The sequence below is a fragment of the Nomascus leucogenys genome, chromosome 13 (assembly GCF_006542625.1).
Source record: "Nomascus leucogenys isolate Asia chromosome 13, Asia_NLE_v1, whole genome shotgun sequence".
NCBI lineage: Eukaryota > Metazoa > Chordata > Mammalia > Primates > Hylobatidae > Nomascus > Nomascus leucogenys.
The window spans coordinates 105,616,821-105,629,447 of record NC_044393.1 but is presented as its reverse complement, the minus strand read 5'-3'; the positions used below and the strand labels follow the sequence as shown (position 1 = coordinate 105,629,447).

Below are 12,627 nucleotides of genomic sequence, written 5' to 3'. Positions count from 1 at the left end.
GACAAGGCAACATTTGCTGTTTCTTAACTCTTCCTTCCAAAAAACAGATGTCATATGGGTTATGTTTTGAATGAAAATAGAAATTTAAAAGAACAAACGACTTAGAAATCAACAAAAATGTTTTACAAGTCAAACTTAAAAGCAATTCTTAAAATTCCTATTTATGAACAAAAGTGCTGCAAATAAATATTCTGCAGAAGCACAACTAACCAAAAGAATAGGAAGAAAAACTTAGGATAATAATTAGATGTTATATTAGAAAGCTATTCTTTTGAGAGAAACTAAATCAACAGGAAAACACTTAGAAGCCTTTACAGACACGGACAAATGTAAAGAATGAGAAAGGCGTGATCACAGGCCTCAGAACAGTGTGGATACTTCCAGCGAATATATAAATTAGCAAACTGATATGAAAGAAAACCCCTCAACAAACCAGCTTAGGAAATAAAGTTTTCTGAGAGGCTCCGAATGTTCCCAATACAAAGCAGTAACTGTTTGAGGTGGCTCTGCCATTAACCCCGATCTGATCATCATCCACTGCACACATGCACCCCAATCTGATCACCCACTGCACACATGCACCCCACAAATACGTACGATTACTATCAATAATTTAAAAACATTTTTAATGATTAAAAAATACCAGTAACAAGGAAATGTGCCAGAAACAAATGACTTCACAGGCAGCTGAACCTGGTATTGGGGTAGGCAGGGCACGGACAGCTCCCAACTCACCCTCAAGATCACAGGGCCGGGAGCCTCACCCTCTCTACACAATCTAAAACCCAAAGTAAAATCAAGGTACAAGAGAACCCAACAGTGCCATGCAGAGGAATTTTTGGACATAAACACAGTAACTAATCTTTCTCAGAAACATAATGACACAGTAAAATACTAAAATCAGCCTGCTGGAAAACAAGACAAAAATACTTACATCAGTAAGAAAAGTAAGGGTGAAAACGAGAAAATTTATAGTTTTCCAATCGTAAAAAATATGATATTCCAATTCTTTTTTAAATCAGAACAGGCGAGGCGCGGTGGCTCACACCTGTAACCCCAGCACTTTGGGAGGCCGAGGAGGGCGGGATCACTTGAGGTCAGGAGTTCGAGACCAGCCTGACCAAAACAGTGAAACTCCGTCTCTACTAAAAATACAAAAAAATTAGCCGGGGGTGGTGGCAGGCACCTGTAATCCCAGCTACTCAGGAGGCTGAGGCAGGAGAATCGCTTGAACCCAGGAGGCAGGGGTTGCACTGAGCCGAGATCACACCACTGCACTCCATCCAGCCTGGGCGACACAGCAAGACACCGTCTCAAAAAAATAAAAATAATAAAATAAAATCAGAATACCAAGACTAAAGTGATGAGATAAAAAGCAATGTAAGGCGTACCGACTTCCTGGTTTTCCATAACAAGTTAGAACAGAAAACACACACAGACGGCATTCCCAGCTTCATGTACTGATACAATGAAGAAATGTGCACACCTATGTATTAAGACAGCACTTTACAGCTGTCTGTAAAACAGGATGTTAAAAAAAAAAATTAGTCTGCCACATGGCTCTCAGGTGTCAAAGGCTCTCCCTAATCTACACGGGGTGTTCCTCGCGCTGACTGCACCTTTCATTTGAAAGTACGACGAAGACTGGCCTAGAAACAAGCTGGAAATGAGCTGCGCTTCCGGATGCGCTGCCATCCACACAGGGTGCAAGAAACCAGACAGGACGAGAGTCCAGCAGAAACGCGGTGGACAATACGGGCAAGAAGTCTGAGACAAAGCTGGCTGTTTTCCACACAACAGCCTTTCCAAGTAAATAAAAGTAAACACACACAGGATTACAAAATAAAAATATGGGGCAGCTTTGTAACAGGCACACGTGCGCACACACACGTCTGTGTAAATAATTAAGACTACCACACAGTAAGTCACGTGAACAGAAGAAAAACCAAAAAAAAGAAAAAAAACCCACTTTCAACACAGCAGGCTAAGGACTAATCAACCAGTATGTAAAGGGCTCCTATAAAATCAAGAGAGTAAGTCCACAGAAAAAGAGGCACACGCAGGGGACACAAGATGCTTGCCCTGGATAGCCAAGACGCAAATTTTAGAAATTGTTGACAGACAGTACTAGCAAGTGTGAGGACACAGACTCCAATCCATTGTTGATAGAAGACTCCTTCTAAGAAATCATTTATAACTATCTTTTTTTTTTTTTTTTTTTTTTTTTTTTTTTTTTTTTTTTTTTTTTTTTTTTTTTTTGAGACAGGGTCTCCTTGTTGCCCAGGTTGGAGTGCAGTGGCGCGATCACGGCTCACTGCAGCCTCACATCCCTGGCTCAACTGATCCTCCCACCTCAGCCTCCCGAGAATCTGGGACTACACCAAGCCCAGCTAATTTTCGTATTTTTTGTAGAGACGTGGTTTGACCATGTTGCCCAGGCGGGTCTTGAACTCCTGGGCTCAAAGCAATCAGCCCACCTCAGCCTCCCAGAGCACTGGGATTACAGGCATGAGCCACTGCGCCTGGTAACTTACCAATTTTCAGTGCACACATTTCTCAAGCCAATTACTCAACTTCTAGGTACCTAATTTAACTAACTGCTCCTACAAATACATAAGACTCTACCCAAATACCTTAAATATTATGTGGAAAAGGACACCGATATTTTGCCAGGCTCCACGGGAAACGTGGGCTGAGACCCAGTGGGTGCTAACTGCCACCAGCCATCAGCCATGGATGGGGACAACGGTGCCCAGCCACTCACTAGATAGACCTCTCATGCTGGGCACAGACCCCAACTGGGGGAAACTTGTCTTTCCTGCTTGGCAGGGACTGGCAGGGAACGCTCAGCCCCCAGCAGCCACCGCGGGAGACTGTGTCCAGTGCCAACTCATCTGTGCAGGGACCGTTGACCTATGGACATTGAAAGATACAGCTGAAAAGACTGGTGGAAAATAGCACTTTCTCGTTCAAGTTCTGCATTTGACTTTCTCAGAGGCCTGGCATTACGTAAAGCACCCCCGAAGTTTTGGGTAAGAGGTTATTTGGCTTAGAGCTGACGAGCAGCAAAGTTCTCAATTTGGCAGAAATGCGTGTAAGAAACGTGTCTCACGCAGGCTGCAAACTCCACAGTTCCCTGATGACCACACCCCGAGCTTCTGCTCCAACTGCTGTTCCTACCAGCAATGTCCTGACATTTAGTGCAAAATGCTCTGGGCTGGGAGTGGGGGCTCATGCCTGTGATCCCAGCACTCTGGGAGGCCAAAGTGAGTGAAGCGCTCGAGCCCAAGAGTTCAAGACCAGCCTGGGCAACATGGCAAAACGCTGTCTCTACTAAAAATACAAAAAGTTAGCCAGGCGTTGTGTCGCACACCCGTAGTCCCAACTGCTTAGGGGCTGAGGTGGGAGGAATGCTTGAGCCCAGGAGTTGAAGGCTACAGAGAGCTGTGACTGCACCACTGTACTCCAGCCTGGGTTAGAGAGACAGACCTGGTCCAAAAGTTAAGTAAAATATAAAATAATATAAAGGAATGAATGAATGAAAATGCTCCAGGCCTCAGGAGCCACATCTCCCCCACACGCCATTATCAATTAGACCCTGTCCTCAGGCAACGCACTTCTTGCCAAGTCAGGGCAGCTGTGGGAAGGCAGAGGAAAAGGTCACCTCTCAGAGCTCGCAGCACGGCACTGACCACACGGGAAGCAAACCACATCCCCTGGGTGAGACGGGCAGGAAGGAGGCTCCGCCCCACATTTCTGCAGCAATGTTTCAGCACCAAAGCCTCCTTCAGAAGATCTCCGGTCTCTATGGTTCTGGAAGTGCTGCAAGTGATTTCCCACCAGTGCCTGAATGGCAGTCGGTTCAGTAACCAGCTAGGGGGAAGAGGAAGGACAAGGTGGGGGAATGGGATGACAGTGCAGCCCTGTTTAAGAAAGAAACCAACCTAACAGGGTGGAAAAGGACGCGATGTTAACAACTGCAGTGCGGCATCAACACTTCACAGACGTTTGCTAGTCAGGGCTCCCGGGAGTGGGGAATCTTTGTAAGCCAAGACACGGGTCCTTCGGATCCACATGGCAAGCCTCCAACAGCAGGCTGGGCCGCAGGTTGCACAGCAGGACGGGTGCGGGGAGTGAGTCTCTGCTCTACACTCCACGCAGCTGCGGTCCAGGGCTTCTCTGAATCAAGGGCTGTGGGATGGCAACCACCATATGGGTTTCCACAACAAGCACTCACGGGATGCTTCCAGGGCACACCTGCCAGGACACAGCAGCAGCAAGACAGACAAGAATTACTACCTTCACAGGACCTGCATTCCTGTGGGGGTTGCACTCCAGGGCAGGAATCTTCTCCCAATCAGGGTACAGGGAAAAGGGCAAAGCGCAGTCAGGGGTCTCCCCTGAGTCTGCAACTTGCCCAGGCCACAAAGCTCAGAGTCGAGTCCTTAGTGAACAGTTAGGTAAGACCGACTGATACCCTGCACAAAAGGCAGCAAATACTGACCCAAGCACAGAAGCCAGGACAGGCCTTCTGACGCCCAATCATAAACTCTGCTGTCTGGAAATCAGTGACGTCTAGATTTCTAACACAGGAATAGCTTCTGTGACATTCCCTCTTTTCACCTTTTTAAACAGGAAGACAAAATAACGTAGCCAAATGACAGACTTCGGTCTACCCCATTTCAACCGTTGGTCACACGTTAGTACCAAGGCCTACATCTAGTTCCCCCCACGTCCCTAGAACAGCTAGGAATACCATATCCAAAGGCTTTGAAACCAAGACCCAAAGGGTAAGATCTCAGGCCTTCATTTTTAAACATACAAACAGCAGTGGGTTATGTAATTCAGCCCCCTCTAGACCCCACAAAATCAAGTACACAAATCAACTAAACATAATTTTGTGCTTGAAAACCTCCAGAAATAACATCTGCCTCCATTCTGTCACTGAACATGCTAATGGCTAAATTTCAACACCGCTGCCAATCAATAACAGAAATAATACGCCAATTATTACTGCTGAATCCTCTACAAATAAAAATGTTTCTAATTCACTCTATGGTGCTTAAAACAAGATCAGTATTCCCTGGAGAGAAATGATAGCTAGAAGGTAATCAAGACAGGATAAGCAGACATTTTAAAGCTCTAATTAATAAACAGAAATTAAAATTGATTGGAAAGACAATCACCCCACAATGTTCCTCAAGCGTTATCACATTGTAAGGAACGTTTACTTCAGCACACTAGGTGCATAGGTAAGTTTAGCAAATGGTGACACTAACTCTAACCACTTCTAAAATCTACTCATTGAAGGACTTCCAAGAGGAAGAACGACGAGTCGCCCATGATGCCACTATTGATTGACATCTTTCAGATTATTTAAAACCCCAAGCTTCCAAAATCAAGCCTGGAATCTTTGGAATCTAAAAAGCTTAAATTTTATAAAGGATAGGAATACATGGAATAATCCATCACTCAAATCAAACCAACAGGGGGTGGGGAACTACAAGGAATAGGAAAACAGGAGATGACAAAAATGCAGATTATTGAGCCCTCCAGACAAAAGGATGCCAAACAGGGATTTAAAAACTACACTTTGGGTACAACACACACTGCTTGGGTGACAGCAGCACTAACATCTCAGAATTCACCACTATATAATGCATCAACATCACCAAAACCACTTACCCCCCCCCCCCCAAAAGCTATTGAAGTATTTTTAAAAATTAAAGACTTTAAAAATAAAACTGCCGAGCGCAGTGGCTCACGCCTGTAATCCCAGCACTTTGGGAGGCCGAGGCGGGCGGGTCACAAGGTCAGGAGATCAAGACCAGCCTGCCTAACACGGTGAAACCCCGTCTCTACTAAAAATACAAAAAAATTAGCCGGGCGTGGTGGCGGGCGCCTGTAGTCCCAGCTACTCGGGAGGCTGAGACAGGAGAATGGTGTGAACCCAGGAGGCGGAGCTTACAGTGAGCCGTGATCACGCCACTGCACTCCATCCTGGGCAACAGAGCAAGACTCCGTCTCAAAAAACTAAAAGTAAAAATAAAAATAAAACTTAAAAAAGAATCTCAAACAGGGAAGTTGAGCACAAACCAAACACAGCAGAGGGCACATCCCAGAACAGATGAGACCATGTGGGGCTGTGCACAACCAGATACATGCCGTTAAGGAGCATTCAGCTTCCTATTTTCAAAGGCGCTCAACACTACAGAAAGTACAGAGACTGTTGAATTTACCAGAAACTGTCATTTAAATCAAATGCTATTATTCTTCCAAGTCATCACTTACTTGAGTGATGGTATCAATGCTCAAAGCCATTCCCTAACTTTTCAAAGCCGCTCTCATGCACGCTTGGACTGAATTCTCTAGGAATAAACTTAATGGGGTTTAAAAATCAAAGGTGTAAGATTTGACAGCAACAAATAGGTTTTCTATTCTATTAGTAACTTAATAAAATTACACTTCTATCAATAGAAGAACAGAATAAAAGTAATTTTCTCAGCCAGGCACAGTGGCTCACGCCTGTAATCCCAGCACTTTGGGAGGCCAAGGTGGATGAATCACTTGCGGTCAAGAGTTCCAGACCAGCCCTGACAACATGGTGAAATCCCATCTCTACTAAAAATACAAAAATTGGCCGGGCGCGGTGGCTCACGCTTGTAATCCCAGCACTTTGGGAGGCCGAGGCGGGCGGATCACGAGGTCAGGAGATCGAGACCACGGTGAAACCCCGTCTCTACTAAAAATACAAAAAAATTAGCCTGGCGTAATGGCGGGCGCCTGTAGTCCCAGCTACTCGGAGAGGCTGAGGCAGGAGAATGGCGTGAACTCAGGAGGCGGAGCTTGCAGTGAGCCGAGATTGCGCCACTGTATTCCAGCCTGGGCGACGGAGCGAGACTCCGTCTCAAAAAAAAAAAAAAAAAAAATACAAAAATTAGCTGAGTGTGGTGGCGGGTGCCTGTAATCCCAGCTACTCAGGAGGCTGAGGCAGGAGAACTGCTTGAACCTGGGAGGCAGAGGTTACAGTGAGCCAAGATCCACCACTGCACTCCAGCCTGGATGACAGAGCAAGACTCTGTCTCAAAATTAAAAACAAAACAAAACAAAACAAACAAACAAAAAAACCACAGTAATTTTCCCAAGTACAAATGAATGCTTCCTCCCCCTCAAAAAAAATTTTTCACCAGAAAGATTCCTTAGGAGTCAAACATATTTTACCTGTAACACCATGTTGAGTAAACTGTTCACAGCTAGAGTTGCATGAAACACTCCACAAAGTCTAGAACAACCAAATGTGTTCTAAAATTGTGTAGTACCAACGCTATATCAAAATGCTTCCTAGTTCACTTCAACAATTAAAGGTCAAGACTTTTCATTTTCCTGGTCTTTCTGGACATCCCTGGATGTCTCAAGGCTGCTGCACTGACTCATCCCACCCACTAATGAAAAATACAAAACGCCGAAGTCCAAGTATCTACTTGAATTTCTCATTTAGTAACAAAGCAGCCACCAGTCCTGATGGCATAAACAAAAGTGCACTCTATCATCGCACAATGCTAGTTGTGAGGTGGGATTTCCAACACTAGAGGGCGCTGTCCCACTTTCCCGCACGTGCCATGGCTGCATACCTACCTTATCCAGAGACAGGAAGTGCCGCGTGCTGGGTTCTGACACAACAGACAAGCACATCACTCGTTGTTCTTCTTGTACTTCAACTGTCCCCAAATACTTAACTGTTGCTATGCTTTTTTGAGCTCCTATGAAATTCCTTAAAATATTTTTTACTTATTTTCAGTAACAGCACGTCAGGTTCCTTAACGGCTCTGGCATATCCCAAGCAATCTCTATGTCCTCCTGCAAAGCCAGCACAGATGGAACATGCTGTTTGTCAGGGAACCGCCTGTCCTTCTAGCAGTTTTCACGCTGTTTGGTTCCAAAACAAAACAGTTTTAAATCCAGTCAAAGTCTAGTTCAATATTCACTACAGCTAGGATTCTAGTTACCAATGGTAATCATGAAAGATATTACAAACCGAGAAACAAAAGACGTTTATTTTTTCTCACTCCTAAATAATTCCATGACTGTCCCATGCATACTGTCCAGAAGTGATTTTTTTTTTTTTTTTTTTTTTTGAGATGAAGTCTTGCTCTGTCTCCCAGGCTGGAGTGCAATGGCACGATCTCGGCTCACTGCAACGTCCACCTCCCGGGTTCAAGCAATTCTCCTGCCTCAGCCTCCCAAGTAGCTGAGATTACCGGCGCCTGCCACCACACGCAGCTAATTTTTCTATTTTTAGTAGAGACAGGGGTTTCACTATCTTGGTCAGGCTGGTCTCGAACTCCTGACCTCAGGTGATCCACCCCCCATCAGCCTCCCAAAGTGCTGGGATTACAGGCGTGAGCTACCGCACCCAGATCCATAAGTGATCTTACATCAAACTAGAACATACTTTAAGAGTGAAAAATTATACAATGGTTTCTTCTCTCTCCTGTAGAAATGTTATCATAATTAAATGCTTGATCAATTGCTAAATCGCAACTTACAATATGAAAATCTTCATACACTTCAAATATACTGAAGAAAATGTCTACATGTAACTGAGGTGTGGCGTCCACCTGAATGAACAGCACGAAACGCTATTAAAGTGACACTAGAAGCCCAGGCACAAATCATACACAGACACAAAAAAGCTCCAGATCCCACTCAGGAAGAATGCACCAACACATTCGCATTTATTTTCTTTTTTTTTTTTTTTTTTAAGCAAATGACAAAGACCCAGTTTACCAGCTTTACTGTTTTAAACCTAAGCTTAACATTACATATTTAAACAATTGTCAAAACTTACTAAGTTGCCAGCATTCATGCACAACTAGAAAACATCCTTAATTTATATTAAACCAGAAATGTATTACCATTAATGCATTAATATCTTTCACTACTAAATACTGAAAAAAATTGAAATTATTTCTGTAGAAGAATCGTCCTGGCAATGTTAACTTCACAGCAGGCCGACACTACGTGGCTCACATTTCAGACACAATGAAAAGCAGGTCCATGCTGGTGTTAGTGTACAATCTTGTCCTACACTAAAGAGTCAAGACTCACCTTAGAGTACGTTTAATAAAAAAGCAAAGTGCATACAGAGATTTACAACAATTTTAAAGACAAAAAAAAATGGTCCTATTATGTGGTCCCAACAATCAACTCAAAAGTCTATGACAAATAGAGGCTCCGATGAGCTGTTTATAAATACTTTAGGTACAATTATACTGAAAGTCGAGTTCGTTTGAAATCTTCAAAAAAATGTTCCTGTTAATCCTCAAATGGTGCTTGTTATAGTTTAACATTTCTGTTAAGCGCGTGCGTTGAACTACTTGTTATCCAAGCGCAGCAGCTGCTCCTTACCATTTATTGTTAAGGACTTTAACTGGCCGTCTTCTTCAACTTCTACTCTTTCTTGACCATTCTCGACAATTCTGTAGGAAAAAAGTTCATTTAAAAACCTTTCTGGTAAAGAAAATGCATGTGTGAGGCTAAGTTGTTTAAGGACATTACTGAAATACACCATGAATATAAGTAATTTTCAGGCTGTAAAAACATGGCTGAAGCCAATCTGTGAACAATACATCTTCCTTTCCTAAAATAGAACCTGACAAAATAAATTGTGTCTCAAATACTGTACAGGTGGATGCTAAATATATGCAGAGGCTATAAAACAGTAAAGGCTTTACTGTTAATGATTTTCCATTTTACCATTTTAACAATGCTGCGGAAACTTATTACACTATATTACACTAAAGATTCCCTCTAATAATTCAACAGTTAAGTAAAACTTAAGAGAAAAAGCTTTAATTAATGAATTTGGAGAGCAAAAGGTTTTCATGGCGCCAGATTTAGCATACAACAACCTTTATCTACTTCACACTCTGAGAGACGTGCAACATGGCACCAGTGAAACATTATGCCTGCTTACTAAAAATATAAAATGCAGAATACCACAGTACCTCTTTGTAGTGATTTTTCTGCCATTAACCATTTTAGTTGAAGTTGATATCGATTTGAAGTTGCCCATGCCACTACCACCAAATGATGTGGAAGAGAATGAAGTGAGGCCCCCGTGACCTAGTGACCCAAATGAAGTAAATCCTACAGGAAAACAGAAAAGAAAAATGCTTAGAGAAATTATGTCAACTAGTAATGCAAAGACAAGTCTGAAAGTTCAGTAGCAGACTATTTAATGTTAAGGCATGGAACTGATGAGTAATAAACCACACAACTAGCAAGGCCTCAGCCGAAGTGCTGGGGTGCCCAGGGGGAAAGACTGTGTCTCAAATCCCTCAGTGGGGACTCTAGGGGAATGTGAGAGTGCAGCCTCTCCCCCTCTCCTCATGCAGAGCTTCGCGGGACCCGAGCAGCTTTTCTGACATGCCAAAGACAGCCCCTGCTTGTGGGTGGTCTGCTTGGCACCATCAAGCACATGTGTTGTGTTAATGTGAACATTCTGGAACCAGGACCGGTAGTAAGCTCCAACCAGCACAGCAGCCTCAGTATCAAAGCTCTGTTTGCTTTGGCGTGGCTTGTAAACTCCATGGACTGTGATAAACACCCTTACCCCACAGGAACAGAGTGACCTCACCACCACAGAACAGCAAACCTAACCGGCTTCCCTTCTCTTTGCCACAGGACCACAGGGGATAAGAATCTAAATTATTAAAAAACTAAAATAATTGTAGAAAGAATACTCCAAGTATTCATCTGAAAAAACCATGGTTCATGAACACCATTCTCAACTATACATTATGGACACTATCACAGCGTGGACACTAAAAAACTTCACAAGTTACACTAAAGCAAACCTATTTTTTGATACTAAAGCTGGTCTACTGGTTAGAGATTTTTGTCCTGCTTCCAAAATCCTCACATTAACACAACTGACGCATACCTCTGAACATGATTCAATCAGCTAAGCCCAGATACTGTCTAGGGCTGGTGGTGTCCTGAAGAAATACGTGAGCCAGGTATGTTAAGTTTACCTTTTCTAATGATTTCACTAGAAAGCAGAAACTAGTGAAATTAATTTTAGTATTTTATTTAATATAGTATATCCAAAATATTTCAATTGGAAATACAAAAAATCAAAATCATTTGCGATATTTTACACTGCTTTCCACGTTCCATCTTTGAAACCCAATGACTATTTCACACTCCCGCTGATCTCCATTAGGAGCAGCCAGGCCTCCAGGGCTCAGGAGCTACACGTGGCAGTGGCTACTGCACTGGTCTAGATTAAGCCTCGCTAAGTATTTATTCTTGTGATACTTTGTAAGGCATCTCAGAAGTGGAGAAGGCTTACACCCCCACCACACACACACACACACACACAGGAGCCACTGATTACTTTTAAAAAGGACTATTTGCGTGGTATTTTTAACTAGCTTTCTTAACCTGTGGTCAGCATATTCCATGGTATCAAATGAGAGGATCTGTTAAGGGAAAGCACATCAAAACTGAGGTCCAATAGAGCAGAATTCACTACTTACCTAGCTGGCATGAGCACAATGTTAAAAGAAAATAAAATTCTGACCATGAAGAAGAAGGAATCCTATATAACAAGCTCTCCCAATTCTTACCGTGGAGGCTTAAAAATAAAAATGAGAGAATCAAAACAGCAGCTCCAGGCCAGGAGTGGTGGCTCATGCCTGTAATCCCAGCACTCTGGGAGGCCAAGGCGGGTGGATCCACCTGAGGTCAGTTCAAGACCAGCCTGGCCAACATGGCAAAAACCCTGTCTCCATTAAAAATACAAAAAATACAAAAAAAAAAGTCTCCATTAAAAATAAAAAATTAGCTGGGCCTGCTGGTGCACACCTGTAATCCCAGCTACTCAGGAGGCTGAGGCACAAGAATCACTTGAACCCAGGAGGCGGGAGGCTACAGTGAGCCGAGACCATGCCACTACACTAAGAATGGCACTCACTAAAAATGAGACTCTTTTTAAATTTAAAAAAGGAAAAAAAGCTCCTCTGTGAAGAGAAACCGGATGAGCTTCAGAGAAAAGTGGGATTCTAATTCTTCAGGCTAAACACACAGGCATATCATGATATATGCATATTCACGTTACTCCAGTCTACAAGCTGTGTTTCCATCGGTGAACTATGAAGAGCTACGTGCGCGAGGCTGACACTTCACTAGTGAGGGAGCCTGGCCTGGGCTAGTGGTAAGGCCCAGCCTTCGATTCCATCCAGTGGGACACTCCTAGGACGCTATTTGTGCACTTTTGTTTTAACTACAAAGGAGGTTAGACAACATGAAGGTTAGTGAGATTTTCCAAGTGCACTACTTTCCACCTACTGACACAGAACATATGTTGCCCCTTTTCAACAAAGAACTTCATTACATTCTGGCCTTGATTATTATATTAAGAGGAGAAGATTTCCAAGCACAACATTCTTAGGAAGATTAGGAGAAAATGTAGGTTATTAAGCGCAGACCTGTATACCAAAAAAAGCTGGCAAATCTACAATGCTATTCTACGAAAGGTATACACATATTTTAAAGTAACTAAAAGAGTATTATGCTTTTATAAGTACTAACTGCTGTTAAGATAACAGAGATTAAACCTAG

General features: G+C 43.2%; 1 protein-coding gene across 1 annotated transcript in view; it reads right to left on the bottom strand.

Annotated features, from left to right (window-relative positions):
* Positions 1-8,694: 8,694 nt before the first annotated feature.
* The window catches only part of DNAJB6 (DnaJ heat shock protein family (Hsp40) member B6), a 48,137-nt gene continuing 44,204 nt past the window's right edge, over positions 8,695-12,627 (bottom strand). Inside the window, exons 7-8 of the mRNA XM_030826343.1 lie at positions 10,008-10,149; positions 8,695-9,479 (exon numbers count right to left, since the gene is read on the bottom strand). Coding sequence (XP_030682203.1) covers positions 9,374-9,479; positions 10,008-10,149 — 248 coding nt within the window. The 3' untranslated portion in view covers positions 8,695-9,373. The remainder of the gene's footprint in view (positions 9,480-10,007; positions 10,150-12,627) is intronic.